This window comes from Centruroides sculpturatus, unplaced genomic scaffold (genome assembly GCF_000671375.1).
Source record: "Centruroides sculpturatus isolate CEXI.00-Female unplaced genomic scaffold, Cexi_2.0 scaffold653, whole genome shotgun sequence".
Lineage (NCBI taxonomy): Eukaryota > Metazoa > Arthropoda > Arachnida > Scorpiones > Buthidae > Centruroides > Centruroides sculpturatus.
In genome coordinates this window covers 369721-387164 of record NW_019384874.1, presented here as the reverse complement: position 1 = coordinate 387164, position 17444 = coordinate 369721, and the positions used below count along the sequence as shown (strand labels likewise).

Sequence of the window (17444 nt, the reverse complement as noted above, 5' to 3'; positions counted from 1 at the left end):
TATATATTGGCTCCACCATACGCTCTCTGGATAAACGTATGCGCGAACACAAATATGACATTGAACACAACAGATGCACCACTGCCCTATCTACGTATGCTTCGACCCCTGGCATAAGTGCTAACTTGCAGAACGCGCAAATCATTAAAATGTCACACAGAAGAGAACACGTACGAACGCTAGAAACTTTGGAAATTTATAAAGCAGGATTACGTAATAGCTGTATCAACTATAAGGATGCTATTAATATTTCGGCAGCTTGGAGGTTTGCGTATGAAGCAGAATGCCCCCACAACTCTATGTAAGGTGTTATACATCGTTTACAGGTATATGTAAAATAATATTTGTGAATATTTGGGTTCACGTACGTAATGATTAATACGCATGCGCGTAATGAATTTTATACGCAAAGATGTATATGTTCCAAAATGTTTAAATATTTAAGCACAACGATTTTCGAATATCAGAATTTAAAACCTGAGGAAGGCAGTCGAAAACGTTAGTTGTTTTCATTAAATATATTTTTTACTGGTCAAGTAAAGGTTTTTATGTGTGTTTATATTAAGTCAGTTATTATACAACCAACACAGTTTGTTTGTCCCTTAAATGTGATTCATTGTCTTGTCTGACTTGTCCATAAAGAAAGACAGACTGTTTCCAATTATGCATTTTTAAAAATAAAAACTTATTCTTCTTAGCTGGAACTTATGTATAAATAGATAGTATACAGACCTTTTTACATATTTACAGCAACTTCACTATATACATACACATACAGCAAATGTTTTTGGCCTCATTTAGGGGCCAGTGTCAGGCTTTCTTTTGAAGATTTTATAGCTGAACTTCTCAATTTGGAACACTTTTTTGAAAGAGAAACATTCTGGAACAAGTTCTATAGCAAATTTACTGGAAATGTGTGAAAAGGTCTGTTTATTAAATTTTTTTTTGTTTTTAAATTGTTTATTCAAAAAAGTGGGTGGTTTTTTTACTATATAAGTATTAATACATAAATTAATACATAGTTTTTTTATCATAACATAACTGCAATTGTTATGTTATAGAAAAAATTATTTTGATGGAAAAACTTGATTAAAAAGCAATGGCGTAATGTATAATTGATCATTTATAATTTAATAGATTCAATGGTCAAGCTGTAACATATTTTCAACTCAAGATCATGCAGCTGCTGCAATGGCTAAGAGAGGAATACCTGTATATGCATGGAAAGGTGAAACTGATGAAGAATATATCTGGTGTATTGAACAAGTAAGAATTTTAACAAATTTAAATGTTTAATCCAAATTTAATAAACTAAATATGACAACAGAATATTGTTGTAACTGCTGAGTCTTTAATTCCAGTTATTCTGAATATTATTACAATTATTGATTATAAGTTAAACAACCTTTACTCCAGCAATTTATCTTTTAGTATTCAAATTCATTCCAGTGCTCACATAATTACATGAGCATTGGAATCAAATTTGAGTACTAAATCAACAGAAGCCATAATTTGAATTTCATATTAGACTTGTTAGATTTTAAAAAATGTTTGTTCCATAATTATTAGAACCTTAGATGCAGTTCTGTTAGCCCGAGGACTTTTTAAATAAGGTTGAAAACATTTACTGCAGCAATTTATTTTTATCAATGTTAAAATGTGCTTATTGTACATTAATTGTAAATTTCACTCTGAGGATTCTGTTTGAAGAGAAGTTAAAATTAATTTATTCTTTATTTTACAGTTTAACCATTAAAACAACTGTGTGCACACCTGCATCAAATCTAGGGAAACAATTTATACATTAAATTAAACCCATAAAAGTTTACAGAAACCATTGACATTCATTTGAACCCTTATCAGTAAAATTTCTCTTAATGTAGCATTAGTATGATGTTCAAAGAACACATAATATATCCTATTATATCAATTGTTGAAAAATGCGATAGTTTTTATAGTATTATTAGAGATCAAGTATAATCTTACTCTTGCAATTATAAGCTTACTCTTCAGGAATTTAATTTTTGAAAAGCTAATACTCTGTTTGAAAAGTAGATTTATCATATGCTACACTTTAGTTAATATTGAGTGTGTAGAACTTTATTTGGTATTGTAATTTTCCACCTAGAATCAGTATTTTCATACACATGACTAAATCTTATTTAATTACGTTGATTGTGATGTAATATGATGTAACCTCCAAATAGTGGACACTGTCAGGACAGAAGTTGGTCCATTTAAATATTTAGAGGTGTCCACTATTCAGAAGTACATGCCGGAGGCCATAATTTATTTTAACCAGGACAAAAGTGAAGAATACAATGGATTAAGAAAATATTAAATTTGCATTTAGGATAATAAACTTTCTACAAACCTATAACTGGCGTGAAATATGTTCAATTGCTTATGCTTATACTGATGTTTTCGGATCCCACTGAGTCCTTCATCAGATTATGTTCTATTTGCAACAATCCATTATAATGCCCGCTGTCTTTGGAACGAAATTTCAAATATTGTATTTCGAGTTCCATTGGGAATCACGTGTCTTCCAACTCGAAACTCCAGTTGCTACGTAATGATCTTTTACTTGTATGATGGATTATGTATTTTTATGAATAAATTTGTTTGAGCGTGTTGGAAGTTGAAGAAAATGCGTGTTGCCATTCTCTAACTTACTATAAGTACTGATGTCAATTTAATTTGAATCTTCTTTCCGTATTAGGGCTTGCCATGCCAAAGATAAGGTGATTTCATCTTTGGAATTGATGAGTTGTAGGCTTTGCATATTTCTATCTGTTCTAACCATCTGAGCTGGTCCACATATGCCATTGTGACAAAGAGTTTGGCTCTCACGAGGTCTGCAGATATCTCCGGATCTGAAGCATATACGGATAAAGCGGTGGTACATCTGTTGTGCATGATGTCTTTTTTGGTGTTCCTTGGAACACCAAAAGACATCATGCACAACAGATGTATCATCATGTCTTCAACACCAAAAAGACATCGTTAGCGTAAGCAATTGAACATATTTCACACCGGTTATAGGTTTGTAGAAAGTTTATTATTGTATTGTTCCGGTGTGCGTCAATTATTTATTTGCATTTAGGAATGTGACAATACCAAACGGTATATGTAGCATACATAATTAAAATATATATACAGTATATTATTTATCTTTTCAGCTGTAAAAATCACATTTTAATTGAATTCTGAATAGCAAACAGATTGTATAGAATATTTTAGTTAAATGGAACATGGATTTTATGACAAAATATAAATGTTGATTTTAATTGTTAATTCATCAAAAATGACCTGAGCAGAAGTAATGAAAAAGAAAAATGAAACTTTTATAATGAACAGAAGACTGGATGAAGGTCAATTGAGGCAATGAAAATTTGAAATGTCAAGTTATGAAGATGATTTGCTAGCCACTTTAAATGATAAGAAATGTATTCTGTATTCTTGCATTTTATAACATCATTTATGTTCTAAGTGATTAATAAAAATCGATATAGTGATTTGTGTACTTTGTAGTTATCGAGTAGATTTAATTTTTCAAACATTTCTTGCTTTTTTCAATAAATGATTTATGAAAAATTACTTTAACCACCACAAAAGCTATTACAATCATAAATTATGTTATAAATGTGAGAAAACCAAATATCTACCTTTACTTTAAAGTGGTCAGCAAATTATCTTTGTAACATGATCTCTGAACTTCTACCAAACTCTGTTGTCTTAACCTTAAAACTGTTTTTTTTCATTACTACTGTACTATGGTTCTTGTTGAACAAATGAATAACTTTTGAAAAGTTTATGGTTTCTTGGTACCATAAGCTTAATTTCAACAAAAGACAGAAGTTTAATAACATTTAATATGTATGATGATAAATGGTGATTGACAACTTAACCAGATTACTCTTTACTAACAGATAAAGAATAAAAATATTCCAGAAACTGGGTTATACTATACTGCAGAAACTCCCTACCTTGGTATTCATCCAGCAGAATGGTGCAAGTTCAGAAAAACATTTTTGGTCTTCTTAGATCTGCTTCAGGTCACAAATTTCAAATAGATGGAATGTCTAATGTTCTGGTGTTCAAATGTACCAGGCACAGAAGAGCTTATACAAAAATTTAAAATTCTCTAAAATCATCTAATACAGTGGTTCCCAAATACTTTTTCCTGCGTACCACTTCAAAAAAGAGCTCAAACTCGCGTACCCCTTATAGCAGAAATTCATATTAATCTATACTAATATAAATTCGAAGATAATTCTGTTTGTCTGTCTGTTACCTTTTCACGTCTAAACCGCCGAACAGGTTTTAATAAAATATGGCACGGAGATAGCTTACACGTTGGAGATGGACATAGGTTACATTTTACTACGAGAAAATATCTTACTCCCACGAGAAAACTCGATATAACGCGGGCGAAGCCGTGGGTAGACAGCTAGTGATAAATAAGTTTTTCTTACATTTATTACCTTTAAAATATAAATACAATTCTAATAATAATGAAAATAACATATGGTTATTTAATTTTAATGCGACAAATGTGCACGATTTTCTTTGCGCAACTTTGTAAAATCTGGTTGGTTTTTGGTCAGCTTCAGTTTTGAGTCATCTTCGAGTCAAAGTCGGTGACGATTCATGTTTGTCACGGCCGAAAATCTGCTCTCGCAGAAGTATGTTGTGCAAAATGATAGTAAATATTTTATTGCCGCTTCGCTGACACGATAATAATAATAATTGTACAATTTTTGTTTCTTGCGTAAGAATTTCATTTAGGTATCGTCACAAATGCACTTTTTTGATGAAATTTCGAGAATATTTTAAGTTATAAATAAACGAATTTGCGCATTCGACATCATGTTGTAAATTTCTGAATTTTTGATGGTCTACCCATTACACAGGTCTGCAAGTAAAAAACTGCATAGGATTTTTATACATTTTCTTACAGATTTCAACTTGGTAAAAACAAAAAAAAAATATGAAAAAAATTCCATCTCGTCAATTTATTTGTTACACTCAAGTTTTTGTTTGTATTTAGCGTAAAATTCCCAGTTAACGTAAAATTTACTATTCTTTTCTTTTTATTTAAAAAATAGCCTTAAAACGAAGACTTCTCACATTAATTCTATCAATTATAACTGGACTTGGTAATAAATAAATAAAAATGTTAATGATTGAAGAGAGTAGTGGTAGGGGGAACTGGGTTAAGTAGTTTTAGCGTTAGGAGGAAGGTCGCATGATCGTATAGAAACAGGTTAAAAGTTGATAGTGAGTAATATTATTGGTGAGGTTGAGCATGTTTCGACATGTTTTCTGGGATACTAGGAATAAATATAAACAACTCGCTGTTGGATTAGATCGTGTTTCAACAAGCTAAATAAGTTCAGTATCTCGCTGGTCATCTAATGCCACCCTCAGTTTATATCCAGCATTCGAATGCTACTGTGCTTGTATTTTTATTTCGGGAATATGACTGGCAGAGGTTGTGTAATTTCTCCCGACAGCTTCTGTTATGTTTGTGGTGAATACACAGTGAAAAGTCAAACATAAGTGAGTTTGTGAAGAAAGTTTAATTTGCATATTTGAAATTGAAACTTGGAGATGGAGACAAAGCAGATTTCTGGAAACAATAGGAGAAAACGAAAATGTAGTGCATAAGTTTTTGGGGAATACTAAGGACCCTGACTACAAAACCATTGTACTGTACAAAGCATGCTGGCAGCAGCGTATGGATTTCGAGGATGCGAGATAGCTTAAAAGTTCATTTCTTACACTCCCATATTGACTATTTTCCCGAAAACTTGGGAGCCTACAATGAAGAACAGGGTGAAAGATTTCACCAGGATGTCCGTAATATCGAGAGGCCTGAAAAGGAAAATTGGATGTCAATACATTAGCTGACTACTGTTGGATGCTCAATCCAGAAACCAGAGAAGGAAATTGGAAACGAGTTTGGAGAAGCATCAAAAAGAAGAAGAAAAAGTTTCGTAAGAAAAGAGAGTAGACCTAAAATTGTGTATAAATATCAGAAACAATTTGTTGATTAGTTGTAAGAAAATATTTATTATAATGAACTAAATATATTATAAGAGTTTTTATCAAAAATTTGTTTTTATTTTGCAAAAACCTTTACATGATTGGATGTAAGGGATGTTAGTTTTAGAATCTGTGATCTTTAAAACATATAATTCAGCAAAAATATTCCATGCAGCTGTAAAAAAAGTTTTTTTGAAGACCTGTGTTATTTTTTTGATTGCTTTATTTCATGCATTTAAATTTTAAATCGACCGATTTTAGATTGCCGCGCGTACCCCTTCATGCAATTTCGCGTACCCCCAGGGGTACGCGTACCACTAATTGGGAACCACTGATCTAATACAATGCATCCAAGTGTAGAAATTATAAAAAGGTTTTCATAATGATGTATCAAACAGGATCCAACATTCTTGTGAAATGTGCCTCTCTTTAAAATTTATACATTTTCATTGTTTTTCTGTTTTTAAAATCTCTAGCACTTTCAGTACTTTGACATGGTCCATGTTTATTGTTGTTTGAATTAATATAGCCCATTGTAAATCAGGTTTAATTTCATCCTACCCCGCATATATCAAGAGAGCAGTGGTTTGCTTGTCTTTATCTATATCAGATTGTTTGGTAAAGTGCTTTATAAGGGACTTTACAGTCAAACCTATTGAAATTAAGTCTCTCTGGAACATTTCATTTCTGAGAAGTATCTTATATATGCCTGGTGATTTGTTGTAGTCATTCAAGCCGTTTTCATTTCTGAGCATTTTAAACACGTGGCGACTACATCTGTATGTTAATTTTGTATCTGTATACGATGCTATTTCCTTATATATATTATGCATATGATGACTGTAAGCCACCTCATTATGGCAAGATCCAGTTTTTCATAGTGCCATGTTATCTACAGGAGCACCTTTTGGGTGTGCTGTCTGGTGGTTTCTTTTTGTTTCTTGTCTATGGGCTAATTTATAGGTGAAGCCTTTGGAGTAACCATGCATAGTAGTGATGTCTGCAGTTCAACCCATCTCCTTATTAGTATCATCTGTAATACTGCAATGAGAATTGGCTCTCTTCATAAGTGCTGTGAAGGCTGCTACATTGTAGTTAAATGGATTGTTAGAGTTGGTCAATATGTATGATGGAATAAAGTCTGGTTTGTAATAGATCTTTATGTCAAAACATAACTCTTTCAAACCTGTTACTGGTGCGTCTACTAACTCTTAACGATCCAAACGAAACCAAAACAAACGTTTTCGAACCTGTAACGGTTCTTCCTCAGGCTTTTTCAAATTTCTGATGGAAAATGCAGCTCGTAAAAACTTTAAATTCGAAATACGTAAGTTCGAATGCACGTTTCCCGTTTCCGTCGTTGTATGTCATGCGCAGTCGACTCCAAAACGGATTATCATAAATTACCATTCATAACGGGAAACGTGCATTCGAACTTACGTATTTCGAATTTAAAGTTTTTACGAGCTGCATTTTCCATCAGAAATTCGAAAAAGCCTGAGGAAGAACCGTTACAGGTTCGAAAATGTTTGTTTTGGTTTCGTTTGGATCGTTAAGAGTTAGTAGACGCACCGGTAACAGGTTTGAAAGAGTTATATTACTATTCTCCGGTGTTGCGGTAAAGATGTTTATGTCAAAACACTTAACATTTAAAGAAAAGTCTATATCTAAAAGATAAATACTGTTCTCTCCAATTTGGTCTTCCTCCAGAATTAGTCCGTACTGGTTGTCATTCATTGCGCGGATAAAATCATTGACATCAGGCTTGACTGTCCAAATAATGCAAATGTCATCAATGTATCTTATGTAAATAGTGATTTGTGGCAGGAATTTAGGAAGAACCCTCTCTTCTAATTGTCATATAACCATTTCACATAGGTCACCAGACAATGGGCTATCCATGGGGTTTTTTTTTTTGTAGTTAGACAGTGGTATCCAATTGGAAACAGGAGGTGAAACAAAGCAAGCATAACATTGATACCATTTGTGCTGAGTAAGCTGTGTACTGCATGCTTCAACTTGTGGGTAGGAGACTTGACCTTGTCTAATATGGGTCTTAGTTGTTGTCCCTGCTTATGCATTTTTTGCACAAGCAAACAGTCAAATCACCAGATGTCTTTAGATTATCTCATCTAATTTCAGTTGTTTAGCTAGTGGCATACATGTAAATCTATGGACCCTTTCTTGTAAATGATCTGTAATCAACCCCAGTTTTTTTTTCACATTCTGTGTCCTCAATATACTGTAGTAATGCTGTGTGTAAGATTTCCTTTTCATTAAAAATCTGGACCATGGGCTGCCAGTTTGTGACTCCTGGTCTAAACATATAATGAAGACCATCTGTTCCAAGACCATCAGAAAATGTGAGAATTGTATTGATGCTGATTCTGGTGGGGATGATGATTATTCAAACCATGTACAAGAAGAGTTGATGAGAGATCCAACATTGAAGCAAGAGAACCTTCCACAGAACCTCATACAGATAAACAAGATAATTTCATTATGCAAGGTGGTGACTTGAATTTCTCAGAAAGACAAGTCAAACTGTAACCTTCACAAATGAAAGACTGGAATCTTCTGCAGCAGAGAACTAAAGTATGTTTTTCCACAACCATCAGGATGAACTTCTTTTATTTTCTCAATATAATGATAGTTTTTTGAAATGATATCATTTCTCTAATGGAAGCTCTTGGACATATACACAACAGAGGAATGGAGGTTGTAGACTTTTTGAAACTTAGTTTGAAAGCTGTACTTCTCCATAATGGAAACAAATATCCATCAGTGCCTGTTGCTGTTCACATGAAGGAGTCATGAGACAAAAATAGCTCAAAACCAAATCACTTATAAAACACTTAGGCTCTAAGTCACCTAACCGCCACACCAGGAATGGCAAAAGAATTCAATCTCTTTGATTTGCTAGGCCTCGCACTTGGAAGTATCACCTCACTCTACCTTGCACTTGGTAGTGTTACCTCATCAGTCTTTTGGCTTCTCTGTTGTCTTAGGTCTCATGTATGACATTACATTAGCATGTGCCACTCTATCCCATTTACATAGTTGTTAGCAGATTCTGAAGAATTAAAAGTACTTTTTGACATGAGTCAGTCCAATCTTTCCATAAATTTATTTGCTGATTTTTGAAATATGTAACAATGCAATTAAGTGACTACTATTTAATACCTTTGGAGATTGTTTAATCTGAGATGCCACTTTAGATTGGTGATGGTGTTTTGAGTGAGTCATAAAACTTTTCTCTTTTTGAATTAGATGCAAAAGCTTCCATCTTTAAACAAATCAAAATGCCCCTAAACTAAATTATAGCTATAATTAAAACAAAACTAATGTTTTGACTTGACTACTTACAAATGTTCTTCAATTATTAATTTATTCTGTCAAAGTTTTCCAATACATCAATTGATCTCTCGAGTTTTGTTGGTATAGTCAGGAACACATTTGTCCACATGTATACTGCAGACGAATGTTTAAATAGTGGTCCCTTGATCTTAACATCAGTATATTTTTCACAGAATTCAATTAGTAAACCAGTTTGTTTATGTTTAAAGAAAACTGCACTGGATTTGGAATGCATCTGTCTTTGTCTGGATATAGTTAGTTTTATTTTGTTTAAAAACATTAGACCTAATATACTAACATCGCTAAACCCGATATAATATAGCTAAACACCATTTTGTTGGTTGCATATGGTTGGTGTTTAGCTATATTATATTGGGTTTAGCGATGTTTGTATATATTACGCCTTGCCGGGGCTTGCGATGGCCGGTTGAGTGCCTTGTAGGATGTGGGCACTGAATGTGTCCCCAGCTGGCGTTGTAATAACCATTGATGGTTACATAGTTATACGCTGGAAGAGGAGATCGGACTGGAGGTCCGGATAGCGTAACTGGCAACGCATCTGCACGGTAAGCAGGAGTTGTGGGTTTGAGTCCCGCTCCGGGCAGATTTTTTTTTCTCCCAGCGGTTCTAAATTATTTAAATTAATTAATTTATTTATAATTATTAATATTAATAAGAGATGGCGCCTAACGCTTACCTCTAGAGCCAAATTGGTTACGTAATTTATTTAGTAATTTAGCCTTAAAACTAGCTTGATAGATTTTCGGCATATGGTTGGTGATTAGACCTAATGATTAATTTATTATATTATTAAAGCAATTTGTTAAATGATGATGGAAATTTAGTACAACTTAATTAAATTAGACTACCGGATTATCAAGGACAACAAAGGCATCCATCTGCCACAGGCTCAGACTTCAGTCAAAATCACAATTTTCACAGATGAGTCAATTTAGATACATCAGAATTCATTCTTCCTGATCTTCTGGTGCAGGCCCAGTCGAATCTATGATGGGCTTGCCATAATATTTAATGTCCAAGAGGCAAAAAGATTTTAAAAGTTAAATAAGTTCCAATTTTCCATTTCTAAGTGCTGTACAAAATCTCAATTATATTTTTACAAAACAATTAGTATTATTTAAAATTAGTTTTTAAACTTATGTTTTATCAGTTTGGTTATTGAATGTTATTTTGACTGTATTTTTTTTTTCTACTGAAAATTTAATTTGAATATTTTAACATGAATGTTACAAGCAAAATATTCAAAAAGATATATTTTTCTTAAAGTAAATTTGGTTAAAATTAATATAGAAGAAAATAACTAAGATGTTATATGAATATAATTCTCATACTGAAATACAAAACAATGGCTGTTAAAAACCACACATCATATCAATTCATAATTATGATGTGAACTAAAATTTATGAAATTTCATAAATTTTAGTTCACATCATAATTATAAATTATAACATTTTATTCTTTAGACTTTAGTTTTTCCAAATGGACAACCGCTGAATATGATTCTCGATGACGGAGGTGATCTTACAAATTTAGTTCACACTAAATATCCACAATACTTATCAGGTAATATTTACTGTAATAAAAATTGATTTATTATTTTTAAATTTTATTAAAATTGGAATAGATCATACTATAAATAAAACAAAATTTGGTTAGTATTATAACAAACTTTATAACTGATGAGGAAAAGTAATCCAATGATTACCTAACTTTTAAATATTTCATTTTAAAATAAAAGTTTGTAAAATTAAACATGCAATAGTTAAAAATATTCGATTCTAAGCATTTTAAAGGACAAAATAACCTATTTTAAGCTATTGAATTTTTATTGTGGAACTTCGTTCCAGTTTTCTAAATTGAGTTTATTTTATACTATATACAACAAGTCTGCATAAAAATGAAAACCAAAAAATGATTGTGACGTCACAATGCCAAGCTGCAATTTTTAATCATGTGATTTTTTAAAATTAAAATATGATTTCCAGTTCAGACTGGAGGTTCGGATATAGTTAATTGGGACCTTCTGCTCTAAACTACTCCATATCTGGTCTTAATTTCCATCTTACTCCATTCTCAAGATTAAGCAGGGATGGATGGACAGACAACAATGGGAAAGTATAGGTCAGCAATTTTCAAATTGCAGACTTATACATTCTAATCTGCATTCTGCTCTCTTGATATTAGAACAACAAATTACTTCAAAATCAGATTAATTTAACTAACACTTTGTTAAATTTAATGAAATTTGATCAAACACTTTTTGTTGTTAAATAGGCTTTCACATAAGTAAGTTTTAAGAAAAGTTAATGAAAATGACCATAAGTATAAGTTTATTTTCTTTAGAACTTTTTAATTGAAAGAAATGAATGGGGTTCTTTATGATCAGTTTTTTAAGTTAAAGACATTTTGTAAATCAAATCAAAATCAAATTTCATAGTCAAAAATGATTTTTATTTTTCAGAAATTAAGGGAATATCAGAGGAAACTACAACTGGTGTGCATAATTTATATCGCATGTTGAAAGAAGGAAGACTTAAAGTGCCTGCCATTAATGTGAATGATTCTGTTACGAAGGTAATTTACATAAAATTGTTAACTGTTTGTTCACCCCCTACTTATATAAAGATGAAATAATGAAATTAACACTTCTCATAAATGTGTCTGTTCAATATATATAAAATTGGTAGTTTTTATCAGTATTAAGTGAATGCGAGTATTGTAATATGCTTTTGAGATGTTTGTGATTTTATTTAGTCACTTTTGATGAACAAGTTTTCTCATCTTTAGAATCAAACATTTTATTTATAGTTTTGTTTGTGTAACAGCATATAATTAACAATATTTCTTAAGACTGACCCAGTTAACATAATATATCTTATATGGGAAAAAATAAGAATTCTTACAAAATAGCCTTTTCTCACTCTAAAGCCTGGTACTCACACGTGGGAATGGATAACGGAAACTGTCGACAGAATGGCAAAATGACTTCGCTTTTGCTGTCGAAGCTGACAGAATATAAGTTGAAAATTTTTAACTTTTGTTGTGGTGGAAAGCGGAATGGCAAAAATTAGACTAATAGGAAGGCCGTTTCACAATTTCGTCATAAAGATCACGTGGTACAATAGCATTTGAACTATGGTGGTCAACAAGACTAAAAAGCTTTATTTATGCACTAATATGCTAATACATTTCATTTATACATTATTTTACTATCATTTAAATATTAATGTCAAATAGACGTACTTACTGCGTAAAGTATTGAGAATGGCATAATCTTAATTTGGTGACGAAAGTATTCAATATTCCTAACTTTCTACAATTTAGAATATTTTTCCTATCCAGATTCTTTGTTTATGAGCTTTTTTATTTGCAATAAGATCATAGGCAAACTTAAAAAGTTTAATTGATATAACAAAGCAATCCCAGTAGGTATCATTTTTGACTACTGGCACATGGCCTACCTACTGTAGTAGTGTGTTTATATTTATGGTTGGCAGATGGTACACGTTTCAATTGTAGGATACTTTCCGCATGTGAGTACATGCAACATGGAAAGATGACGGAACGGCAACCGTTTTTGTCATCCATTTATGCATGTGAGTACCATGCTTAAGATTAATTACAGTGTGGCAAAGTGAAAACAAGATCAGCATTACTAAGACAAAAGTTTACTAGCAGAAAAGTGTATGAGGTCTGATTGAAAAGTAATGAGACTAATTTTATTACAAATCAATTATTCAAAGTTTTTACATTTTAATGCTAATTTCTTTCAAAGTAAGTCCCTTCTGACATAATGCAGTTATTCCATTTTTCTTCCATGCTTCATACCATTCCTGAAAGTCATTTTCATTCAAGCTATTGCACAACTTTTACAGCTTTTTGGATGATTTTGGTTTCAAAATAATAATCTTTGATTTTTAATGACAGCTTATAATTTCAAAATGATGACTAATTAGTTAGCTAATTTAGCTAATTAGCTAATTGTCATTCATTGATCTTACAGTTTCCTTGATCTTACAGTTTCATTGATCTCCTTTCCACTTTTGCAAAGGAGTGGAAGATACGACTGGTTCACTTGTAAATGATCTTTATGTGCTCATCCCAAATTAGTCGATCCAACAGAACACCAAGATAGTTGATAGTTTTGTCTATTTATATAGATTTGTTATTAATTCTAATGGTTGGGACATGCAGGTACAAGTTTGGGTTGCACAGACTTGTTAAAAAAGACACAGTCTTTTTTAACAAGTCTGTTAAAAACTTGTTAAAAAAGACTGTGTCTTTTTTAACAAGTCTGTGCACCTTCAACATTATGACCAAATGTCGAACAACATCCCAATCTTGACCAGACTAATTCTTGCCATTATAAAGATTTTATGCCAATAAGCATATGACAAAACTATATATGATAGGACATTCTAATGCATTGTAAGATTCAGTTGTACTCTTTCAATTTCATATAAAACTTCACTGAATATTACTGTTTGATACTTATCTCCATTCTTCTGTAACCACTATTCAAAACATGCACTAAATCTTCAATATGTTGATGTAAAAAGATTGAAATTTGCACCTTGTGACCAGGAATGATTACAGAGTTGACTATTACATAAACAAATGTCAGTGTTGCCAGATATAATCTTGTAGTTGTTAGCTTGTTATTGATATTCATGTTTATATATAGGATAGATTGAACAAAGATATAGGAACAAAGATTGTATCTTACCATACGGGTAGTTTAATTTGCTTATGTGATATCCCAATTTGATTATAGCTATTCTGACTTATTACTACAATATGAATTGAATATAATGTGTTCAGGATGTTAGAAGGTTAAGCTCTGTGTATTGGGAGATCATAATGAAAGTTGTTGTGTTTGGAAGATGATGTAGCTACAACCAATAAACTGATTAATGCCTAAATTTGTGTGCACACTGTTCAAAGGATGCAGAAAGGGATTTTGCAAGGAAAAAATTTGTTCCAAAATTGTCCACTATGGGGTAAATGGCATTGCAAGCAAAGAAACAAACACGTTGAAAAAGCATTTATTTGTTCATTAAAGCATTATGGGAACATAACAGTACATGCTGTACGGATTGCTTAGTGATGTAGGAAATGTTCAATGTGTTCCTCAACATTTAGCTATGAAACTTGAAGACAGTCCACTGTGTTCAACAGCTGACTGCAACTGTTTCCCCGTGTAGCATAATGTTCAAAGACTAGGTCGTCAGGTTAAAACATTCCTTAAAAAAAAAACACAATAAATGGTGGCTTCAAAAAATATTTTTTGGACAGACTGTGTCTTTTTTGATTAAATTAAATTATCATCCGGCAAAATTCTACAAATGGTTCATGTTTATTGCTATTGGATGTTGATTTCTGCTATTGATACGTGAAATGGCTGAGAGATAGTTGGTGACAATGGTGATAGTTGCCTGATTGTGATGTCGTACTGTCCAATTTAAGGCCCTTTCAACAGCCACAAGTTCTGCCTGGAAGACAGTACAGTGGTTAGCCAGCTTAAACTGTTTGTTGTGTATTTTGAGATCACCCAGGTAAACAACAAAAGCACAGCCAATGCCGTCATCAAACTTTGATCTATCAGTGAAGATATGGACATCAGTGTTGGGAGGTGGGTATGATTCATATGGTTATTAATGGAGGGAGGAGAGGTACAAGTTAAAGAAGTATGCTTTTCAAATATACTGGTGGATATATCATCAGAGTAAATGGTAATGTCATATACTCTTTTGAAATTCCACAGGTTGTAGTAAAGATTAATGATGTCTATAATTGGAGGTTTGCATGTAATTACTTGGAGGCTGCTATTTGGTGTTGTCCTATATGCCTGGGAAATTAAAAGAAGAGCCTTGCATTGGGAGGAGATAAGCTTTCTTTTAAGATGCACTTTTTGTGCAGCCCATCCCCAACTGCCACAAGCATATGTGATAATTGGAATATAAATGTGATGTAGATGATGATGAGTGCATTGGAGTTAAGCCTCCAGTTTTTCCTTTCCACTTTTGCAAAGGAATGGAAGATACGACTGGTTCACTTGTAAATGATCTTTATGTGCTCATCCCAAATTAGTCGATCCAACAGAACACCAAGATAGTTGATAGTTTTGTCTATTTATATAGATTTGTTATTAATTCTAATGGTTGGGACATGCAGGTACAAGTTTGGGTTGCCAGGCTTGTTGAACACAATGGCTTTGGTCTTTTCAGGATTGAAGGAGAGTGTGGATTTGGTTCTAGTTGTAGATCTTTGAGTGTGTGTAGGTTCCTCTATTTTCAAGGTTGGCATGAGATTTACTGCCAATGATAATCAGGACATTGTTAGCATAAGCTGTAGCATTGTCCTGACTGAAGTCCCATGCGAGAAAGTTGTTAAAAGTGAGATTCCACAGAAGGGGTCTACAGACCGACCCCTGTGGACAGCTGCAGACAACATTTCTGTTAATGACATGGGTGCCATGCTGGAGGTAAGCTTTGCAGTTGCGAAGGTAGTCCTTTAGAACAGTGTTTTTCAACCTGTGGGTCGCGACCTCCATGGGGGTCACAAAGCCTTACACGGGGGTTGCGGGTGAAAGAAGAGGACAAATGTTTGTAGGTCCTACACTACAATAAAAAAAAAACTAGAATTTCAGTGAGAAGGCTGTGCCTGTTTATTTTATAGTACAATTGGTTTTTCGATCAATATTTAAAGAAAGAAAATTAAATACGTAGTTTTTAAAATCACTGATATAGTTTAAATATGGCCCTGGGGTAGCCAGAATTTTTTAACTTGTAAAGGGGTTGCGTATTCAAGAAGGTTGAAAAACACTGCTTTAGAAGGTTATATACGTTGGCAGGGCAGTCTGTCTTTTTTTAGCTGGTATAGTATAAAAGGACACCAGGCACTATCAAAAGCTTTTGTGATGTCAAGGCTGATGGCAAGACATATTTCTGAGTATTGAGTAGGTGATTGACATTTTGTACTGTGTGGTGGATTGCATTGGAGGAGGAGCATTGCTGCTAAAGCCGTACCGAGTGTCTTCGAGAAGGTGATTAACTTCCATGTGCCATGTGAGTCGATCAGTTATCAGCTGTTCAAGTACCTTGCTGAAAACAGGCAAAAGGGAGATGGTCCTGGATTGGAGTGTCAAGGCTTTGGGACAGGGACAATTTTAGCTATTTTCCATTTAGCAGGGAAAATTTCATAAAGTAGACAGAAGTTGTACATTCTATTCATTCTATCTCTAACTGCATTACTATTTAACAAAAATTCACTATACCTTTAAAATGCAGTCTAGTTTACATCTGTCGAACGTTTTCGGTCTGATTCACAAACCTTCATCAGGATCGAATTATCAATCGAAATATATTTCAAATTTGCATAACGGAGATTCCAAACTGCACGTTCTTCTCGATTGCGCATGCTCATAAATATAATTTTATAATTTTAAAGTTGCCGCTTTCCATGCCGACGCTATTTTGTTCGATTCACGGAAATTTATATTACGCCCTTTTTCTTTGCTCTTGTAAATGTGCCAGGCTTCTGCATATTTTAGATGTTTTATATTTTTCACTTTTTGTATGACATCTGCCTTGCTCCATTTGATGTCGATCTCTGTTGGATCTGCTATCGCGTAATTGGCCAAAGCCGTGACTGGTTGTTTAAAGCTTACATTCTTTTTGTGCTCCTTCAATCTTTCATTTAATGATCTTTTAGTGGCTCCTATATAATATAACTCCTTATTTAGCCTCCTATCATACAACGGTATTCTGTATACACCTGGGATCAGCCTCCTGTCAACGGGTGTTTTGTCGTTTCTTAGCATTTGAAATATTGTCGTGTTTCTCTTATATGCTATTTTCTTGTTGCTTTCTATTCCTATTTTTCTGTAAATGTTACTTAACTGAGCCCTGTATTCCATTACAGTGAACTCCTTTTTCTCTCTTTTAACTTTACTTTTATTGCCTTCTTTTTCTGCTCGTATTAAGGCTTTTATTTTATTCTCCTTAATTCCTAC

The 17444-nt window shown here is 33.0% G+C and overlaps 1 protein-coding gene across 1 annotated transcript in view; it reads left to right on the top strand.

Annotated features, from left to right (window-relative positions):
• Window positions 1-17444, top strand: part of LOC111630919 (adenosylhomocysteinase-like) — a 46789-nt gene that overhangs the window by 20926 nt on the left and 8419 nt on the right. The window contains exons 3-5 of the mRNA XM_023375078.1: window positions 1138-1266; window positions 10894-10993; window positions 11892-12004. Coding sequence (XP_023230846.1) covers window positions 1138-1266; window positions 10894-10993; window positions 11892-12004 — 342 coding nt within the window. The remainder of the gene's footprint in view (window positions 1-1137; window positions 1267-10893; window positions 10994-11891; window positions 12005-17444) is intronic.